This window comes from Pezoporus occidentalis, unplaced genomic scaffold (genome assembly GCF_034315485.1).
Source record: "Pezoporus occidentalis ecotype Australia unplaced genomic scaffold, CSIRO_AGI_Poc_V1 ctg55, whole genome shotgun sequence".
Classification (NCBI taxonomy): Eukaryota; Metazoa; Chordata; class Aves; order Psittaciformes; family Psittacidae; genus Pezoporus; species Pezoporus occidentalis.
This window is the reverse complement of record NW_026915888.1, coordinates 1,963,700-1,983,026: the sequence shown is the minus strand read 5'-3', so window position 1 is coordinate 1,983,026 and position 19,327 is coordinate 1,963,700. Positions and strand designations below refer to the sequence as shown.

Below are 19,327 nucleotides of genomic sequence, written 5' to 3'. Positions count from 1 at the left end.
TTCAAAATAATAATAAATAAAAGCAATGAATTCACCCCAAAAGAGCCAGGCAGGGACCTCTGGTGCTTGTGGGAGTCCCAGTGCCTGGGAAGAGTGGGGCAGGTGGAAAAGGCAAACAGAGAACTCCAGGCACCAGCCCTGGGCCATGCCAGGCAGGACCCTGCACTACGGCCCCTGTGTGCAGCCTTTGGGGTGCGGTTTCCACTGCCCTGGCCATGCGAGGGCCGAGGGTGACACCCCAAGGCACAGAGCTGCAACCTCGGCTGTGCTTGGCAGAGGTTTGCATGGCCTCGGCCTGCAGAGAGCTCCTGTCGATGGGGTTTATTTAGCGAAGGAAACCTGATCTGGGGAGATTGAGATGAGCTCTGAGGCACGAGTTCTTCCCTGTGAGGGTGCTGAGGCACTGGCACAGGGTGCCCAGAGAAGCTGTGGCTGCCCCATCGCTGGCAGTGCTCAAGGCCAGGCTTGGAGCAAGCTGCTCTAGTGGAAACACTCAGATGGTACCCAACTCTTGTTAAAGTAACCCTCATTTTTAATGCACTAAGTCAGCTTTTTGAAGGATATCCACTGTTTTTCAAATAGATTTCATTAAACTTAGCTGAAAGCAAATGATCTGCTCTGCTTTCTGGGATTTAAAGGCACACTTTGCAGTGGCTTAAACGGCCTCTATCTATCCATTTAACTGGGCTGCTTTGCAGCCTCAGTATTATATGTGCAATATATCCTTTTAATTCCTGTTCTTCAGGGAACAAAACCACAGGTATAAATACCTTAAATTCCAGCCTGAATCCGCCCCCTGTTAGTGTAAGCAGCTACAGTGAAGGTGAGGGACTCAGTCTTGCCCTCCCTCACACTGACAGCCAAGTATCTCTTTCAGCACTTCTTTACAATAATGTCTCATGGTATAAAGGGAAAAATCACAGCAGGGTGTTAAAGTACAGGTGGAATACCCCTTGCAAGCTCCCCTGCTGCATGTGGGTGCAAAGTGCTGGGTTTGCTGGGGCTGGTACCTAATGATGCAGCTGCTGGGACTGGTACCTAATGATGCAGCTGCTGGGACTGGTACCTAATGATGCAGCTGCTGGGACTGGTACCTAACAATAGAACTACTCGGATGGTACCTAAATTGCTAAATAAATACTAGTTCTACTGGTCAGGGAATTAGAAAGACAGTGGAGAAGGGAAAGTAAATGCTGTCCTAGGTGAGTTTTCTTTCCTTGGGGCTGTATGCACTTACACAGTAACAAGCTTCTCTGAAACAAGTCCTTGCTAATAAGGGGAGACAGGCTGGGCTGATGTATTTCAGCTGAGCCTCTGCTGCAGGGATGCTGCTTTTTTTTCCAACTTAAGCATGTATTAAATTGCAGTAAATTCTCTGTTCACAGATAAACAGTAAAATAAGTGCAATTGCTAATTGTTGAGTGAACGTACTTCTTCTTCAGACTGTGGTCTTCCCTCGCTTTTAACCCTCTTGGATAAACCCCAAAGTATTGGCTTTAATTTCACATCAGGTTTAATGTGCTGCAGGTCTGAAGCTTGTTTCCATCTATTCCAGTGGGAATTAGAGATTATTTCGCTGGAGCTGGTGCAGTTACACTTCTCCAGGGCAGGTGTCAAAGAAGGGTCCGAGCCTCCTACCCCACTGTGCAAAGAGAGAAGGGGATCCGATGGGGCTATAATATCACAGAGAAACATCGTCCACAAAGTCACATCTTTATTGCTTGTCTTGTGGGCTTCATGTATATACAGATGGCACCTACCCTAAAGGATCTTTCTGTCTTTTCTTTATGGTTTTCCCCTAAAAACAAACAGGGGATGACGTTGTTTATTGTAGGGTTTAGCGCCTGGGGTTATTTATCTTCATTAACCTGTTAATGACCCCAGCCCCACTGATTACATGCCAGGTGCTGGGAATTCAGCTCATCTCTAACTCCACCCACAGGCCTCGCCAGAAAAAGCAGGAAACTGCCTTGCCTGCCTTGTAAGTGATGGAAACAGCCACAAGATGTCAACATCTACCAAGCTGCTGCTCAGAACCAGCACTGCGCTGCCGGGATGGAGAGCCCTGCGAGGAGGCTCGGCCGGGGAGCACAGGTACCTGCTTTACATGGAGAAAAAGTCCTCCTAGGGCATGGAAAAGCCTTTGTTTTACCACTCTTCTTGCTTTGTGGCTCTTCTCTGTTTCAATTTGATTCCTTTTATCCTTTTCCCCTGCAGGCTTTAGGCAAATTCATGATTCTTGTCTTTATCTGTAGGAAAGGACTTGCTACGAGGTGTGTGTTATACAAATAAGGTCAAAGAACAGGAGTATTATCAATGCCATGTTATATTTGTGTGTGTATACATATATGTGAGTAGAGAGTTGTTACAGCGAGCTCCTATGGATGTTGGTATCCTAACCAGGGACTGGAGCGATGCCCCCAGCCCTCCTCTCTTGCAGGTTACGGCTTGCTATAATTACCCTTGAAATAGGGGCCTGGTGTTCAGTCAGCTATTTGGGTTATCATGGCACAGAGCTGAAACTTAAGGAAAACAGGAAGCAGATTGGTTTTCTCATAGAAAACCCCATCTTTCAAATTGTGTTTCAACTCCAGGTTTCAGAGCTTGCTGCTTTCCAGCTTCTTTCATCAGCTTTTACTATAGAAGCAATTGAGCCCCTAGCAATGGCCCCTTTTAGCATGTGTGGCTGTGCCCATGTGCTGATGTGGGGCCAATAGGACCAGCAAGAGTTTTTCTTTGAGCTGGGACCCTGATGGACTTGTTCTAAGGTCAGACACAGTTGCTCTGACCAGTAATGCTGCTGGCATTGTGTTTTCCCTTTTGGGCGCTGTGCTGGTTTTGTCTTTCTCCATCTTTCTCTCCTGATCTTAAAGAACATTTCCCAGATATGACAAACCTAAGATGTATTTTTAATTATTATTCTTTTAAAGCAATATTTGACATTTTCCCTTTATTGATCACCATTTCCTGCCCTCATTCTTCAGGATGTTGCTCTGTGCAGTAGAAGTGTTAGGATTTCACCTGGCCAAAACCAAACCTCTCCCCCTTCCTTGTAGGGGCTCCCTTTAGGGATACAGAACATGGTGGTCCTGCTCTCAGGTGTGCCACTCTTATCAAATGTCTTCAAAACATTGTCCCAGGTGCCTTCAGATTCAAAGCAGTCCCAAGGATTTGCCTCTTTTATCCCTTAGCTTTGCAGAACCCATGCAGCTTGGGCTGAGTGTAATGGCTGCGGTAGCTGGTGGCGTTTCTTGGAGTCAGGTGCAGTGATTTGACACTGATTGCTGTAGTGAAGACCTGGGTTTCCCTGGCAGAACTGCGTACTAAAAGGGTGAGGGAACACCCTGCCAGTCACTTTCAGTTAGAACTTAAGAGGCAACACTCAGCAAACTGGCTCTTGCTGGGGAGAAGAGCACTTGGCTGGGAATTACTGGCCCAAGGAGGGAGCTGAGGAGCTCCAGGGTAGTTTGTTTTTCCTCATGTGGTTGCAGAAGTGTCGAGTTCTCTAGACTTGGAGAGGAAGCTGAAGTAAACCCAAATGGTGCAATTCTAAAGGTAATAGGAATGGAGTATTTATATGCAACACAATGGAATGGGCCGTAATGAGGCAAAAGTGCTGAGGGGCAAAGACAAAAGGCATTTCTTCCGGGATTAGAAGTGAGCTAAAAATTGCCAAAGCCTACTGGAAAAGGAGGGGGGAAAAGAAGCCTGTTGTAGCATTTCTTTCCCTTTAATAAGCTTCTTTTTCTGGGAGTCCCGAGTGTTCAGATGGAGCACACTTAGTGCCTAGTAACCAACAAAGCTTCGATTGGTGGCTCTGCAGAAAGATTTGCTTTCCCTTGCAGGTTTGTAACCATGAAGAAACCACCGAGATCAGTTGCTTCAGAATCCTTAATTAAACACCACAAAGAAGGGCAATTAGAGCCGTGTTTTGCTTCTGTCATCCAGCAAATCTTGCGAACTTCGGACCCCTTTTCTTGCACTGAGATTTATGATGGGACTAAATCAGAATTATCCCTGTAATTATCAGCCCTAAGCCAGCACCAGCAGGATTTCTCTCCCCCTCTTTTTTGGGGGTCAGCTCTGAAGCCCATCCAAGAGGAGTTTGCTCTCCCCTTTTGTTGCACAGGAAGGGAAACAAAAACACAGGAGTGGTGATTTTTTTTCCCCAGGCCTTGGCTGCCTGCCTCCCTGTCACTTCATGTTGTGTCATCCCTCCCTCCCAGGTCCTGTGTGCCCGCTTGCTCCTGTTGTGCTGGAGGCTCTCCATGTGTGTCGTCAGGCTGGTCTCTGCCCAAAGAGCTGGTAATAGGAGCAGGCAGAAGATGAGAGAGAAATCCAAGAGGATTTGAGTGCTTCAGAGGTTGGCAGAAGGACCAGAAAATAGAGCCTGTCAGTCAGTGTTTGGAAAATGAATGCTTTGTACATGTTGCATCTCTACAAAGCATTTCCTCCAGGGATCTTGGCTTTGATTCCATGGTTGGATGAAGGTGTGCTCATACCCAGCAAGAGAGAGCAAGTTCTTCTCTTCAGGCACTGAAGGTGATAGTGTGTACCTATGGCTTTTTCTGCTGGGAAGTCAGCCTGAGGACAGGACCTGAATGCAGTACCTGGGGACCAGCAGCTGTGTGGGGTCCTGGGCCTGCTGGTGGCAGGAGGGAGAGCTGCGGGGCAAGAAAGCCACGTGGCTTGGTGTATTGGGCAGTTTCTAAAGGATTTTGGGCTTGGGAATCAGTCTTCCCGGGGTTGTGCTGCAGTTCAGTTTCCGTGGAGGTGTGATGGATGCGACTCCTGTAGGCACGCTGGCAGCTAGGGATCCTCTTTGCCCTTAGTGTGCATGCTCTGTGTTAATGGGATAATACAAGGAGTAATACTCTGAGAAGGTTTCCCAAAATACAGCTGTTTGCTTTGGGAGGTTCCCCATACCCGGGTAAGGAACTACAACGGTTAAAGCTTTCCTTGCAGAGCTGGGAAGAGCATTCCCAGCATCAGCAATGCAAGGAGCAGGCTCCACGCTGACTTATAGGGCAGACAGGCTCAGAGGGCTGTGGAGGTGTCCCCAGGCTGTCTGAGAAGGTTTTTGGTTGCCACTAGATGTCCTTTCAGCCCTGCTTTCCCCCGCTGCTCCTCCAGAGCAGTCATCTGGGCTGGGATCTGCTGGCCATGGCCCAAGAACTGCTGGGCATCAATGTACTGTGAGGTTGAAGAGGGCAAGGAACAGGGCTGAACCCTGCACTGCTGCTGCCTCCCAAACATCCCTTTGATCTCGTACAGCTTTGTCTTGTGTAGTGCTGGCTAATGGAAATGAGGATGCTTTGGGTGCTCAAAACCCAACTTCTGGATCTGTGATGGGTATTAAATACTTTAATTCCTTTGGTATGAGTTGGGGGCTGTTAATGCATTGCTGTCTGTGCGGGGCTACTGATTAGTAGAGGTGATGGTGTGAGAAGGCAGCCTTTGAGGGTGAAAAAGGTGATGATTATCACAGTTTTGTGTTCACATTTGTTCTCATTCTATACACATGTGGGTCCAGAAGGGACCTAACTATGGGGTTTAATTAGCTCAGGGAGCACTTGGGTTGCTGTAACACTGCCTTCAACTTCCCACCCAGGGCTCAGGGGTGACCAGTGCAAACCCTCAGGCCCCTCTGATGACTTTACCATAGAACCCAACATTTGGTCCCACAGCCCTGATGAAACCTCATTAGTGCAGGACCAGCTCTTCCACCTTATTGACATGGTCAGGAAAGGTCCCTATGGGTGTAGCATCTGGCATGGCCTCATGCCTTGATTTAGGGTGGCTGGGGGGAGCTGGGCACAGCAGGCAGCTGGACCTGCTGAAAGCACTGTGCTGTCTCGCACAGACCACAGCTATTGCTGCTTAATAAACTTTCTGGCCATTGCTGACCTGGACCGTATATGAACAAGTGAAAGGCAAGTGGTGAAAGGATCTGTGTAACATTACTAATCCCATGTAACACTCTCACTGAAGAGGCAAGGCAGGTCTCTCTGCTATTGTTCCCTTTCACTGCAGCTGCTTGGGTCACCCTTATGCTGTTATTAAAGTCTGACAGTGATTGGGGTACAGCCTGTGTATACCCAATACCCAAAGCGTGTGTATGGGGGTCTCCTGTGCTCTGTGTTGCTGGATGGGGGAAAGCAGTTGCCTGCTGCTCTTCTTGAAGGCTCTGTAAAGGGTTTGCATCATTGTGGTGTAGCATCGGTGTGCGAGTAAAGGAACAGTGGGGTCTGCTTGTGCTGCTTCTGCACCCCAGGATGAAGCAGGGCTCTGGCTCTCTGCAAATGTTCAAGCCCTTAAGAAGGGGAACTGGTAACTGGTGAGCAGTTAGGGCTGGCTGGTGCGTGCTCAGACCATGCTTCAGCGGCTTAATTCTTCAATCTCAAAGCACAGATGTATGGTCTGTATATTAGGGAGGTTGGACTGAACGGTCTCCTGTGGCTTTGCAGCCTGCAATCTGCTGGGGAAAACAAAAGCCAACTGTAAGGTTACTGCCAAATCTAGGTGGAGGAGGTACCTACTTATATGTATTTAAATGCTCTAGCAGAGATGTTTCCATCTGAAGTGTTGAAGTTTTGTGTGGCAGTTACCTTCTGACACAGTATTTCCCTTCACAGCTGCCGTACTGGTGATGGCAAAGGATGCTCCTCCTGTTTCTGGGAACAGCCCTGCCTGGAGATGCAGTTCAGTAGCCCTGGGAAAACCAGCTCAGTGTCATTTATTTTTCTCTTATTGTTTCAATTGCTGTTTCCAGCGGTTGTTTTGTTTGGAGCACAGATTTCATGTCAAAGGGAATTGCGTATCAAAGCAAACAGCTCTTTTCTTCCTTCTTTTCCATTCTAGCAAGTGGAAAAAAACAGCTGCAGTTGGTTCCCTCTGTGCCCAGTTCTTGCTGGTGGTTTTGGTCTGGCAGATGAACTGGGAGTCATTTGTCCAGACTATACCCTGCGAGGTGTGAGTCACAGGCTACTGTGTTAGGGCAACTGGAGCCATGCACAGCATTCCCAACGGAGTGTGAGCCACTCTTGTGCAACTGTGTCAATACTTTCCCAGGAAATGCATTGCCCAGTAGTCGCTAAATAAGCATCAACCATTTCTTGCAGCCTTTCAGTGTGTTGAAATCCAGTATCCTCAAGAAAAAACTACTGGTTTTGTTAAAGTGTGACTTGAGAAAGGAGAGGGGCAGCCCATGGGCTAGGGTTTGCCTGGAGGTCAGGTTCAGATGCTCAGCCCTTGTGGCTGATATCCCCAGAGGTTTAATTTGTTAAACATTCTGGGATCTTTCTCAATGCTTTTTACTAATGAGCATCTAACTTTTGTAGCTTCATCCTTGTGCAGAATGGGAAAATACTTGGAATTCCTGTTTCTCCTTCAGCTCTGCCAGGGCATTATCACAGCAAATAATTACATATAGCATGTGTGTATGCAGATACATATATGTGTGTGTGTATATATATATAATTCTTCTGCCTGGAGGAAACCCTTGAGCTGAGGCTAGGCATGGCCTTGATTATATCATACAAGGCCACTGTCACAGCAGTTGTGCTGCTCATGCATTTAAACTCTTGCTGGCTTTGTCTTTCCTATCTCTTTCTTTCCTTTTTAGCTGGGAAGGGGTTTAGGAGCCTTGTTGGGTGTAAAGTCCCTCCCTTTGGGGGAGGGCAAAAACTGCACAGAAGGAGGAGAGGGTGGCTTGAAGGCCTTTGGTTGTGTGGTTTTTCACTGGGCAGCCTTCCCTCATCTGAGCGAGATCTTGTCTAAATCACTGCATTTTACTTGTGTTTATATGGACCTGGAGTGATCGATTTACATGTATTTAATATAACACCAGACCAGTGGCGTAGTCCTTCTTTATGTAACAAGATTCCTCAGTGTCTGGGTGCAATTCAAATTCCAAAATGAGAAAGGGAAGCAAATTAGCTCAGAATAACATTTTCTAATGTCCATGTCACCAAGAAGTTGTATTTCTGAATCAGCTTCTCTGACTCAGTGTTTTTTTCCCCCAAACCAATTCATCCGATGAAAAGTGATTGGAAGTGGCTGAAGCTCCCTGGTGGCTCCAGGAAATTCCAGAGAAACTGTCAGCTGGTTTTAAATATATTTTTTATTTCTTTTTTTTCCATTTGTCTTAGAAAGAAATATGAAATCTGCATGCAACCTTCTAAATATTTCAACCATTTAAATAGCATAGGATAATTTAGCAGTACAGTACATTATACAGCGAGATAATATAGGGAGACTTCCTAGAGTATATTTACAAGTGGGAAGGTAGTTTTGTTATATTAAAAAGAGGAATGCACTGCTTAACGTTGAAGTATTACATTCAAAATAATGAATATGTTGTGACTAAAACATAGATAGGTATTTATATGTTGGCCCTATCATATTTTTCATAAAAAGGTACCTTTTAAAGGCTTTTTTTCATTGCTACAAATCTAGGAAATCATACACAATAGTCTTGAAGCTTAAAATGTCTCGGTACTGAAGCCACAAACCCTCTGTAAGAGCTTCAGGTGGAAACAAAAACCCCCAAATAAACATTTTCTTAGTAATAAAAATGATCTAGAACTGCATGGAACGTTAGATGGGAGATCTGGTATGCTTCACCTTGCAGCAAGACCTCGAGTCCATTGGAGAGGTGCACAGTGATGTTCACACTCATTGACGATGGGCTGAGGGACCTCACTTCTGCTGTTACAGCTGTGGCATTCCAGTGGCATCTTCCCCAGCAAACTCATCTTTGGTCCCTGCTTTGCCTGGCTAAATTGGAGGCTGCAAACATGACAAAGAACCACAGCACCGAAGCTTTCCCACTGCGAAAGGGTGAGGGACATGGCTGTAGAACACCTTTACAAACGTTACTGTTTGTCTAATGAGCTTATAAAGCTCGATTGCAATCATAGTGAAGTATGAATGAATAACAATAAAAAAAACCAACAACCCCAAACCCAACCTCTTTCAAATGAAAAGCATGAGGTTTCCCCAATGTCGGTACAGAGCGGATGGGTAGGAAGCCCGAAGCGCGAGAGATGCGTGTGGAATCTGGGAGCCTTTTGCACGTGGCTATAAAATGTAAAAACTGACCCTTGGTAAAAAGTGCTTTATAATAATATAGAATTTGTGTCTTATGTCTGTGAGAGAGAAGTCGTCTTCTGCAGAGCCCAGTCCTATGCCAGCCAAGGGAGTCTGCTCCGTTCCTCATGCTGCTTCCTCTTATTCTTCATAAACCCTAAAGAGAGGGAAAGCCAAGAACCAGGTGTTTTAAATAAGAATAAAACAAATCCCTTCCAACTCATTAATAATAATAATGAAAAAGCCACAAACAGCAGAACCCCAGACTTTAAGCCTTTGCTGAAGTAGATTGGAAAGTGAGTTATTGACTCCAGCAGTGATTGCTATCCATGAAGCATTTGGAAGGATGCTGCAAATCTCAGTCTCCTATAAATACATTGACATTTATGGTGAGTTGTATGTAAATAATAAATTCACAATATCTCTTATGTTTGGAATAATATTAGACTCAATGTTGGTTTTTCTAACTTATCTCCTGAGAGGACCACTTGATAGGCTTATCTGCTGGTAAACCCTACCTATGCAGGCTCCTTGGGTGAAAGCACGGCATGTGAAAAACCTTGGTAGGTGCTGTTTTGTGGAAGAGAATGAAGTCTGCATGGCTGAGCCCTGGCTTTTTCTGGGGAGCAGTGTGGTGGGATTGCCATTGCAGACACTGAAATATTGCTTATTTATTGTGAGGACTTGATTTAACTCTGGTTCTTTCTGTCTGAAATATTCACTTGGTGCTGCTTCAGCTGCAGTTTGGCTGCACTGCTTGCCCAGGAAGCCTTGAGCTGACCCTTATTTTGGGCTGTGGAAGAGAGCATGAGCAGCGCCGTTGTCTGCAGACAGGAGCCCTGGTCCTTGGCCTCACACAGGGCATCCCTCCCCTTAGTCTGCTCGGGGAGCCCTGTGCGTTTGCTGTATGCACAAGCCTGGGGCTGAGCATCCTGCGTCATCTGAGCGACAGCCTTGTGAGAAAAGCAAACCAGCACCAAGGGAAGAGTGTAAATATGTGGTTGTGCAATAGCCAGGGCTGCTCCCCGTGCTCTGCTTGGGAAGCAGCCGCAGGGAGCTGGCAGGGAGTCAGGGAAACTGGCTGGGGGCTCAGCACCCACTGTGGTATCATCCCAGCCACCAAACACTGCATGGCTCTGCTGGAGTCACTGCCACCCTTGGGCCTGCTGAGACATGGGGCTTGCTGGCCCCATTTGAGCTCAGTTTTGGGGAGCAAATTCCCCATCAGGTGAGGAGGATCAGGGTTTGGAGGGGCTGGACTGCTCTTTATGGCCACAGCTGCAGTGGTGGTAGGATTTGGGCAGCTCCCCTGTATTGCAGATAGGGACCTTGCCACTGGCCATCAACTATCAGGAATTCTTGCTTTTTCTTCTATGATGGATGCCTTGCAATGAAAACCAAATCCTTCTTGCAAGGGGGAAGGTGGCAGAGATTTGTACTAGCAAGTTACTGTTTTTCTGGGAGTGATGCACCAGTTAAACTTGGCAAATATCTGCATCATGGGATATTGAAGATTTTGAGGTGGTGTGATTGAAGTGTGAGACAGGGAACTGTCTTCTCAGCTCTGCTGACTGCTTTCCTTGTGCCCATATGAAAGTAATTTAGCTTTTCATCTTGGCTTTTTACCCGTAGAAGGGAGATGCGTATGTAAATAACTGAGAATAGCTGCTGAGGAGTAGTTTAACAGAAAATAATTACTTTTAATAGTTGGAACAGCCTAATCCTAAAATAGAAGTGAGGCTGCATGTGGCAGGAAAGAAGTACTGTCAAGAATGTTAATTTCTAACTGTGATTTTGGTAATGAAATGCATCCTTTGTGCTGGATGGAGCATTTGCAGTGTGTGCATTTTCCTGGCCTCTCTCTCTCTCTGAATGCTGCTGATTGCCCGAGTTGTTCCCAAGATTTTCTCCTCACCCATTCAGGAAATGGGTACTTACCTGCCTTTCTCTTTCCATACTCTGTACCACTTGAGCAGTCTCACTGTGTTCTGGCGTTTGGGGTTTAAGCAGTGCTGCTGCTCACCTCTCACCCGTGTCCACAGAGTCACGCTGCAATGTAGGACAGCACAGGTTACTGGGGTCATAGCTCATGGAATGCTTTGGGTTGGAAGGGACCTTAAAGCTCCTCCAGCTCCAACCCCTGCCACGGGCAGGGACACCTTCCACTGGAGCAGCTTGCTCCAAGTCCCTGTGTCCAACCTGGCCTTGAGCACTGCCAGGGATGGGGCAGCCACAGCTTCTCTGGGCACCCTGTGCCAGTATCCCACCACCCTCACAGGGAAGAACATGGGAATGTTGGCCCTCTTCTCCCACTCCCACTCCAGGTAAATGCCCAGGTTGGTCAGGGCACTCTCACCCAGGTGGGCAGTGGAAGGGTTTTCATGCTCTGTGTTTTATAGCAGATATTTGAGTTCATTGTAATAACAGCAGAGCAGATCTTCAGCTGCCATCACAGCAGTGCAGTGTTGTCCACTGTTATACTTGGTTGTACCAGATAAAGATTTATGCACTGTTTTTAATCAGTTGGTTTGCTCTGCCTGTTAGATATTATCTTTTGAATTTAATAGCCGATTTCATTAGGGCTCATTCAGACAACTGCATGGTCTTTGCATGAGGATATGATTCCTTTAAGCTCGACAATCCTGCATCAAGAGGAAAGATCACACCCTCTTCATTAGTTACTTATTCCTTTAAGTCCACATTATTTAAATACTTGCATGTAGCAGAGTGCCTGTGTGCCCCAGACCAGCTTTCTTTGTTGCCTCCATAAGCTTATGTAAAGGTCTCACCACCGTTTCGAGGTTATACAGGGTGTTCTGAGAGCTCATTCCATTCAGTTAACCTTCTTCCCTGCTCACCTTTCTGCTCCACCCCTACCAAGTGTCAGCTGAAGTCACAAAAAGATAAGATGTGATTTTCAGGTTGTTTTTTGGGGAGGATGTGGCCCTTTCTCCAATGCATAGGAAAGCAGTGGGAGACTTCCAAGAACTTCTGTGGCTGCAGATGCTGGAAAGGGAAGGATTACTGCTAAGATCTGTGGACTGTCTCTGTTCTAAGGGTGTTCTCGGCTTCTGGAAATCAGTACATATGTAAGAAGAGTTTTCCTGTAGCTTTGAGTGGGAGTGGAATCCTTGGCATGCAAGTTTTAATGGGCTTGAGGTTTGTGCAGTCTCTCCATCCAGCAGCCACGTTCTCGGCTGCTCTGTCTGATGCCAGACCTTGGCTGGGGCTTATCGTCTGATGGATCACAGAGGGTATTTCCAAGGGATGGACAAGCTGATTTGCAGGAGGAGAGGAGCAGGAGCACCTCTGAAAAGCAGCAAGCTCTGCACTGGTGCTGCAAGCAGTTGAAGGACAATTTTGGGTTTACTAGAACCTGCAGTTTGAGGAGAAGATGCATGGTTTGTTTCTCAGATGAACTGGGTCATTTCTCAGGCTGAAACGTGTTGCTTTGACATCACATGTAGGTTTTCAGCCTTGATGCTAGTGGCTGGACAGCAAAGAAGACATTACCAAGGCAGCCTTACGGTCTTCTGTGGTTCCTGTGTGGTTTCTGCACAGTCCCTGATGCTGTGGATGGATGGTGGCATTTTTGGGTATCCTAAGCTGACCTGGCCCTGCTCCTGGGGATGCTAGTCTAGCACATATAAGGGAACATGCCTAAGCAGCTGTGGGAGCTGATGCCCTGAGTGAGGAGTTGCCTCAATGGGCTGCAAGAAGAGGTTGAGAAGGAGGGAGAAGGGACTGAATCTTCCTGAGTACACAGCCATGTCTCAAGCTGTGACAAGCACCCTGGATCAGTCCATGACCTCCAGCACCTCATGCCCCCATGTATTTCATCTGCAGGTTTCTTAAACTGTATCCCCATACCTACTACTTTGCCAAACATAGTTTATGTCATGTTTCTGCTCTATGCAAAGATATGAGAGCTTTTGAGAAGGGCAGGAGGGGACCCAGCTTCAACAACTCATTTTAGATGGTCACTGCAGCAACAAAAACCCAGTTGCAGGAATTTCACTCCTCTGTGCCTTGTCCCGACATTCCTGGATCAATTTGTTCTTGGAATATTAATTTCCGTTTGTTTTCAATGCTGACTTCAGACTGCATTAGGGGAGCTGTAAGGGCAGTGACAGCAGTGGGTTCACCCTCCCTGCCCCGCAAGCAGCAGCAGTGATGGGACAGCTCTGTCCCTGCAGCGAAACCCCAGGGCAACCCTCCAGGCTTGAATAACATTGCTCGCTATCTGCATAACTATCCAGCTGGGAAAGCAACTGCTCTGCACGGCGTTCCGGCTTTCCCGACTTTCACGTTGGAAGTGAAATGTTGTATTTATCAGGTTTATTTTATACCCCGAAGCCACCAGCTGCTTTCGGGCATATCCATAGAGTGGGATGTGGAGTGTTACTGCTCGTCTACACCACAGTTTTGCTGTTAAAAGGTCAAAGTAAAGCTGAGAGGAACTGATTTAGGCAGCAACGTTCTGCAAGCGTTTCTGTTTAGGTCACCAGCAGCTTATTTGGGCTTTAAAGAGGTGGCCCCCCCTTGAGCTGAGCATTGCTTACAGAGATGCTGGTGTAAAGGTGGAGGAAGCATAAGGAAGCTTGGCTCTCCGCTCCTCCTCCATACACCCTCTGCTGAGCCTGGTGAGGCATTTCTGCACAGGCAGGATCAGGCTCCTGTGGTATCTCCTTGTTTGTACCAGTCATCTAGGCAGGAGTTAGCCCTGAGGGCATTACAGAGGTGGTGCATGGCAGGACAGGACTCGGATCCTGCTGTTAAAGCATCTTTCTAAGGTTAAGCGAATGGCAAATATTCAGTGGGGGTAGCACAAACAACTGCAGTAAATCAGTCCTTGGTGCTCTGGGGATGTGGCTGCTGTTGGGACCCTTTTTCCCCCCTTTTAGGGGGCAGAGGGGCCCCGTGCAGTCTGCTCAGAATCTGACCTTCTGGTCCTTATATCCAGCCCCATGTGCCAGTTGGATGGTGCTTTGCTGGGAAAATCTTAAGATGCATTCAAAACTGGACAGAAAAAGTCCACAAGCCACCCCTATTTGAACTCTAGAAACCTTTCCTTTGAGCCAGCCATCAGATGTCAGACATCCCTGTGCCTGCCTTGGTTCAGCTGGTCACTACATCACTTTTTGGATCTCAAGGCAGCAATGGTCACAGCTTATGGTGAGGTGGGGAGAAAAGTGTTTTCTTTTGTGCTTGGTAATCCCGTTGAATGCAAGGGGCGGCTTTGGTACAGCACAGGCAAAAATCTGCCTCTGCTTGGGATAACTTCTTCCTTGCAGAAACCACCATGGATCAAATTCTGCTCCTGCTCTTACTGTGCATGCCCAGAAAAACCTGAATAAATAGTTCTGGGGTTTACACCAGGCAGTGTGGAGTAGGACTTTATCCCTATCTTCAGCTGCACTAAGGATTATCCTTTTATTGCTTCTGTTCCATAAATATTCCTTTGAGCCACAAGAATGTTGTGTCAAATGATAGCAGGGATTTTTGGTCAGAATTGCATAATTTATTGCATCTGATTCAGCAAATGACTATTCCTAGAAATTAGCATGCCAGGGCATGAGGAAAAAGAAGAACAAAGAAGGAACATGCAGTATAAGGTAAAACAATTCAGCTGCCAGGGAAAGAGAAAGCAGTAAATGAAGGAAAACTTACATAATCATCTCTTCCACGCAGAACGGGTATCTCGGTTTTATTTCCAGCTTCCTTACATTAGAGAATCTTATTTTAGGACCTTTCCTTGAGCATTTGCACTTCACGCCTACAAGAGAAAGCATTTTCTCATGTGCTTGCAAAGCCTCCTGCATACCAAGCGTCCCTTCCCTGCGCTCATCCAAACTTCTCTTTGGGCTTTCGTGCCCTGGTGGGAAAATCTGGGTTTAGCAATGCTGTTGAGCATAAAAAGTGTAATGTACCAGGAAAAGGTAGTGACTCCCTGGGAAATACCATTTATGTTCTGTGGCTTCGTAAATATGAGAGGTTCTAAAGTGCACCTGCTGAGATTTAATGTAATTGTATGTAACAAAAGGAAATGAAAGAGTCAGAACTCTCTTTAAGCAGAGCGAAATGCACGTCTGAGCTACTTTCTCATTCACTCGCATCTCTGCAGGACTTTGTGGGACTTTCAGACATTTCTCTTCAAGCGGGTGCTGCGATGTTTTCACAGCCAGACAAAAGCTGAGGGTTTTTTTTTAACCATCATCTTTGTGCACAGCAGAAAATACAGCCTGGCACTCGGTGCAATTCGTGCTACCACATCAAATCCAGCTCTGCTCTCTTTACCCTGTGGAAAGCACCCTCTGTTTCAAAGGAAGCATTTGAACTATGTTCCTAAATAACAAGGATTGTGGCATGACACCGCGAGCAGAGCTGTTGGCCTCGCACTGGAGGCACAACTTTGGTGGATTTATTTTATCTCTCCTTCCACCTTTAAAAACCTCTCGGTTACCCTATGCACAGATTCAGTGCATCACTCCTTCCCAACCTGCGGGGCACAGCTTAATCCAACCCAAGGCTCTCACGATACAAATACCAATTACGAGAAAAGAGGTTTACACGGGAGAAAGGAGAATAAACCGATTTACCTTCTGCGCTGGCCAAGCACATCGCGATGAACAGCAGAAGCAGCGCTGCTGTCAGGAGCTTCATGGTGCGGCAGCAGGTACCTAAAGAGACGCCGGGGGTTCTCCTGCGTTCGTCCTCCCGATTCCTCCGTCCCTGGGGCCGGAATTCACCAGGGAGGGGACGGCAGAGAGCGGCTCCCGGCGGTGCTGGCGCTGCCCTGGCGCTTTGCGCGCTGCCTGCGCTCTGCTTGCGCGCTGCCTGCGCTCTGCCGCTTGCCTCCCCTTGTCCTCTTTTAAGACGGCTCCCGCTGCCCTTGCTCCCGGCTCATTAATATGCAGAGCAACTCCACGGCTCCCTCCGCTTCCTCAGCCCCGGCGGGGAGGGCGGGGGGGGGGGGGGGACGGGACCGGCACCCGCTGCCGCTCCTGCCCCTCGGGGGGAGCCCCCCTCCCCGAGCATCCCGGGGGTGGGAGCGCAGCGATGGGGCGGCTGCCGCTGCCCCTGCCCAGCTGGGGCGTTCCTCAGCGGGAGGAGGTTTACGGGGGGGGGGGGGGTGCTTGTATGAACGGAGCTGGCAGGGTGGGGAAGAAGCCCGTGCTCCTCGGAAATGGGACTGGGGGAAATCTCATCTGGGAAGCGGTGTTACCTATTGACTTCGATAGGAGTTTATTAATACTAATGAGTTGTTTTATCTGTAACAGGTTTCTAAACCTAAAACAAAGCTCAGTGAGTTAAATGGGGGGGGGGAATATTGCTAAGAACATTGTTAAGTGGGTTTAGGATGCGGGATATTTTGGGAAATAAGACCAGTTTAGGGTTGTTTCAATGAGCACTCCCAACAACGTTCTGCTCCATGAAGAAAAGGGTGGCAACACACGGGAACTTCATGGGTGTTAATGTAAGTTCCATCTCCCTTGCAGAGCCTGTTTCTGATTTCGGGAACAGCTAAAATAGCATCTTTAATACCCAGATTCCAAATTTTCACCTGTGTCACTGGAAGTGGGTGAAGATCAGAGAGAGGGCTCCAGTCTCCTTCCTAGTGCTGTATTCAGAGCACATGGCGGACGAACCCCTCTGCTGACCCCCGGTTCATCTCGGCCCCTTTCCAGTGCACCCCTGCCACGCTCCCTGCTTGCGCACCCATCTACCTTCTCAAACCTACCCGACCCCCTCCATCCTGCCAGTGCAGGCAGCGCTCGGGAAGGACGCTCCATGCACTCCCAAGCTCCGCTTGCATTTTAAGCTTCCCACATGGCTTCGTTCCTGCCGGCTCCCATTGGCAGCGGCCATCCCCGCTGCGTTCCCGGCCCGGGTGTTGGCAGGCTGTGAGTACAGCCCTACCACACACAGCCTGCACGTTGTGCACAGGCAGCTGCCTTGTTCATGCGAGACGTGCTGACACGCCGGGAACAGCCTGCCTGCCTCTGCTGCCCTGCATGGGATGGGGGAGCAGGGCTGAGGATAAGGGGGGGGGGGGGGTGGCTGATGTGGCAGGGATCTTTTGGGGTGAAAGACCTGATTTTAAGCAGGCTTGTGTGGCCGGTGCAATGGGTTGGGGAGGATGGTGTGTTAGTTTTTATTGTGGTTTGGGTGTTTGTGCTGCACAGCTCCTGAGGCTTTTATTGCATCCTGGTAGGGATGTTTTGAAGTCCGAGAGGACTCGATGAACAGTTTGGTGATAAAAGCAGGGAGCTGAAGTACGGCAGATCTCAGCTCAGACCTTGGAAATAAATCACCATTATCTAATTCCAAGGGAAAACCACTCCGCAGGAGAGTATAAAAGGGTCGTTTTGGGTGCCGAGGGTGCCTGCTGGGCACTTGGGAGAGTTGGCTTAAACTGATCCGCATCCCATCCGGGACTGCTGCACCTTGGGGACATTCCCTCCTTGCAGCCTCCCCTGCTCTGTGGGCAGGAACAGTCCCAGGGGGAGCTGTGGGAAGGCAAATGCATTTTCCCTCCCCCTTTGCTAATAAAACTTTGGGTGCAGCTTTAGCTGACGCCGATTTGAACGTCCCTCAAACCAGGAAACTCACGTCCAGGCTGGAGAAAAATGGCAGGAGATTCCCAAGCTTTCCAAAAGCAAATCCCCTCTTCTTGTATGCCCTTTGCTCATGTTGAAAGAGCCACGCTTATTAGCTAGTGAATAAGGAAAGGGCTGCTTTAATTGCAGTTTACACGCGGAAACGACCCTATTTGAGTGTGAATACGGGAACTGCTCACTCTGTGCCTGAGCATTTCAGTGTCTTCATGCCAAGCGTTGGCTTTGATGGTAATGATTTCTGAGCGCTTAAAGGTGTCTCTTGCCTGGTGTGACAGGTTTTGGTGGCCCTGTACGGCTGCATGTGACGCCTGCTGCTGTACCTCAAAATGACAGTGATGGAAGAGGGATAAGTTTTAGCAAGGAGAAAGGGAACGCATCTGGAATTCACCACAGTCTGCTCTGAAAGAAACCTTGATAACCCAGATATATCTTATTTGTGCGAGCACGTGCTGAGCTGCTTGGCATATGCTGGCGCTTCATGTGCCTGCAGTGCCTACAGCAGGTCTGCTCAGCCTCAGCAAGCGTGTTTTGGCAAGCAGGTGATGATTCATGGGGCTGGGGAGGGCAGTGCTGGTGGAAGCGTCTATTTCAGCCCTCACAAAGCTACCTACCACACAGGAATTAACCGGGGCTCGGGTTTTGCCCTGCACAAAAGGAGCGTTTCAGAGCAGGGCTCTCACCGAGGTCTAGCTGTTATCCTCGGCTCTGCAGATGGGATGTGCTCAGAGAGCTGCGCCTGTCCTCAGGGGAATGGAACCATACCTGTGCATGCAGCACCCGCTTTGTCAAGCTCATTAGAGGGCCATTGTCCCTGGTGCGAGGGCTGTCGGTTCACCTCATTAACCATTCTTTTCAGCTCTCTGCCCCAGCATAAAGCTCCTCGACAAGCTAAGGGTGAAGCCTGGCTTGGCGTCTGAGGGTCAGACGTGGTGGGACCAGGGGTGATTTGCCAGCCCCAGGAGGATGGTTTGCAGCACAGAGGATGGGGATGAGTGCTTTCCTCCTCCTGAAATAAGAAAGAAGAGGTTTAGCAATGGGGTTACCATTTGAAGCAAAATCTTCACCATTTTTTGCCACCTGGAAGCAGAAATATTCCAAGCTGAGCACAGTGTGTAGCTGAGCTGGAGCAAAAAACTTGCGCTTTAAGACATGGAGACAACCCCCAAATACTCCAAGCAGGAATATTGGAACAACCCCCAAAATAGGTAGTGTCAGTGTGGAAAAGGGAGGGCTCCAGATGAGCCGATGGGCCTTTCAGGGGAAGGACTTTTACGTCTATGCCAAAACAAGAATTGGATGGGGTCCATGCCCTGACCTGTCCTTAGGTGAGGCTTTTCCTCTTGCTGTGGGTGTGTGCACGACATCCTAAGGCAGCACACAGAGAATCCCTTAGGTATTCCTCTGCATCCTGGCGATAAGAAGATATACTATTCCAGTTATCACCATTATTGGAAGTATTTCAGTAGTGCTGCCTTCAGTTATGCAGGTTATTTCGAGTGCGGGGTGAGCTATGGTTTGGATTGACTGTCCTTCAAATGTCAAAGTGTTTCGTACAGGGAAGGTGAAGATGCCAGTCATCGTGAGAAATCTTTGTAAAACGGCCTTGAAACTGAAGC

At 48.2% G+C, this 19,327-nt stretch overlaps 1 protein-coding gene across 1 annotated transcript; it reads right to left on the bottom strand.

The window, feature by feature from the left end:
- Nucleotides 1-8,104: 8,104 nt before the first annotated feature.
- Nucleotides 8,105-16,200, bottom strand: CXCL14 (C-X-C motif chemokine ligand 14). The gene is made up of 4 exons (XM_062638066.1): nucleotides 15,690-16,200; nucleotides 14,761-14,866; nucleotides 11,029-11,139; nucleotides 8,105-9,247 (listed from the first exon to the last, which is right to left on the bottom strand). The coding sequence occupies exons 1-4, from the start codon at nucleotides 15,751-15,753 to the stop codon at nucleotides 9,232-9,234; spliced, it is 297 nt and encodes a 98-aa protein (XP_062494050.1). The 5' UTR covers nucleotides 15,754-16,200; the 3' UTR covers nucleotides 8,105-9,231.
- Between the last annotated feature and the right edge of the window lie 3,127 nt (nucleotides 16,201-19,327).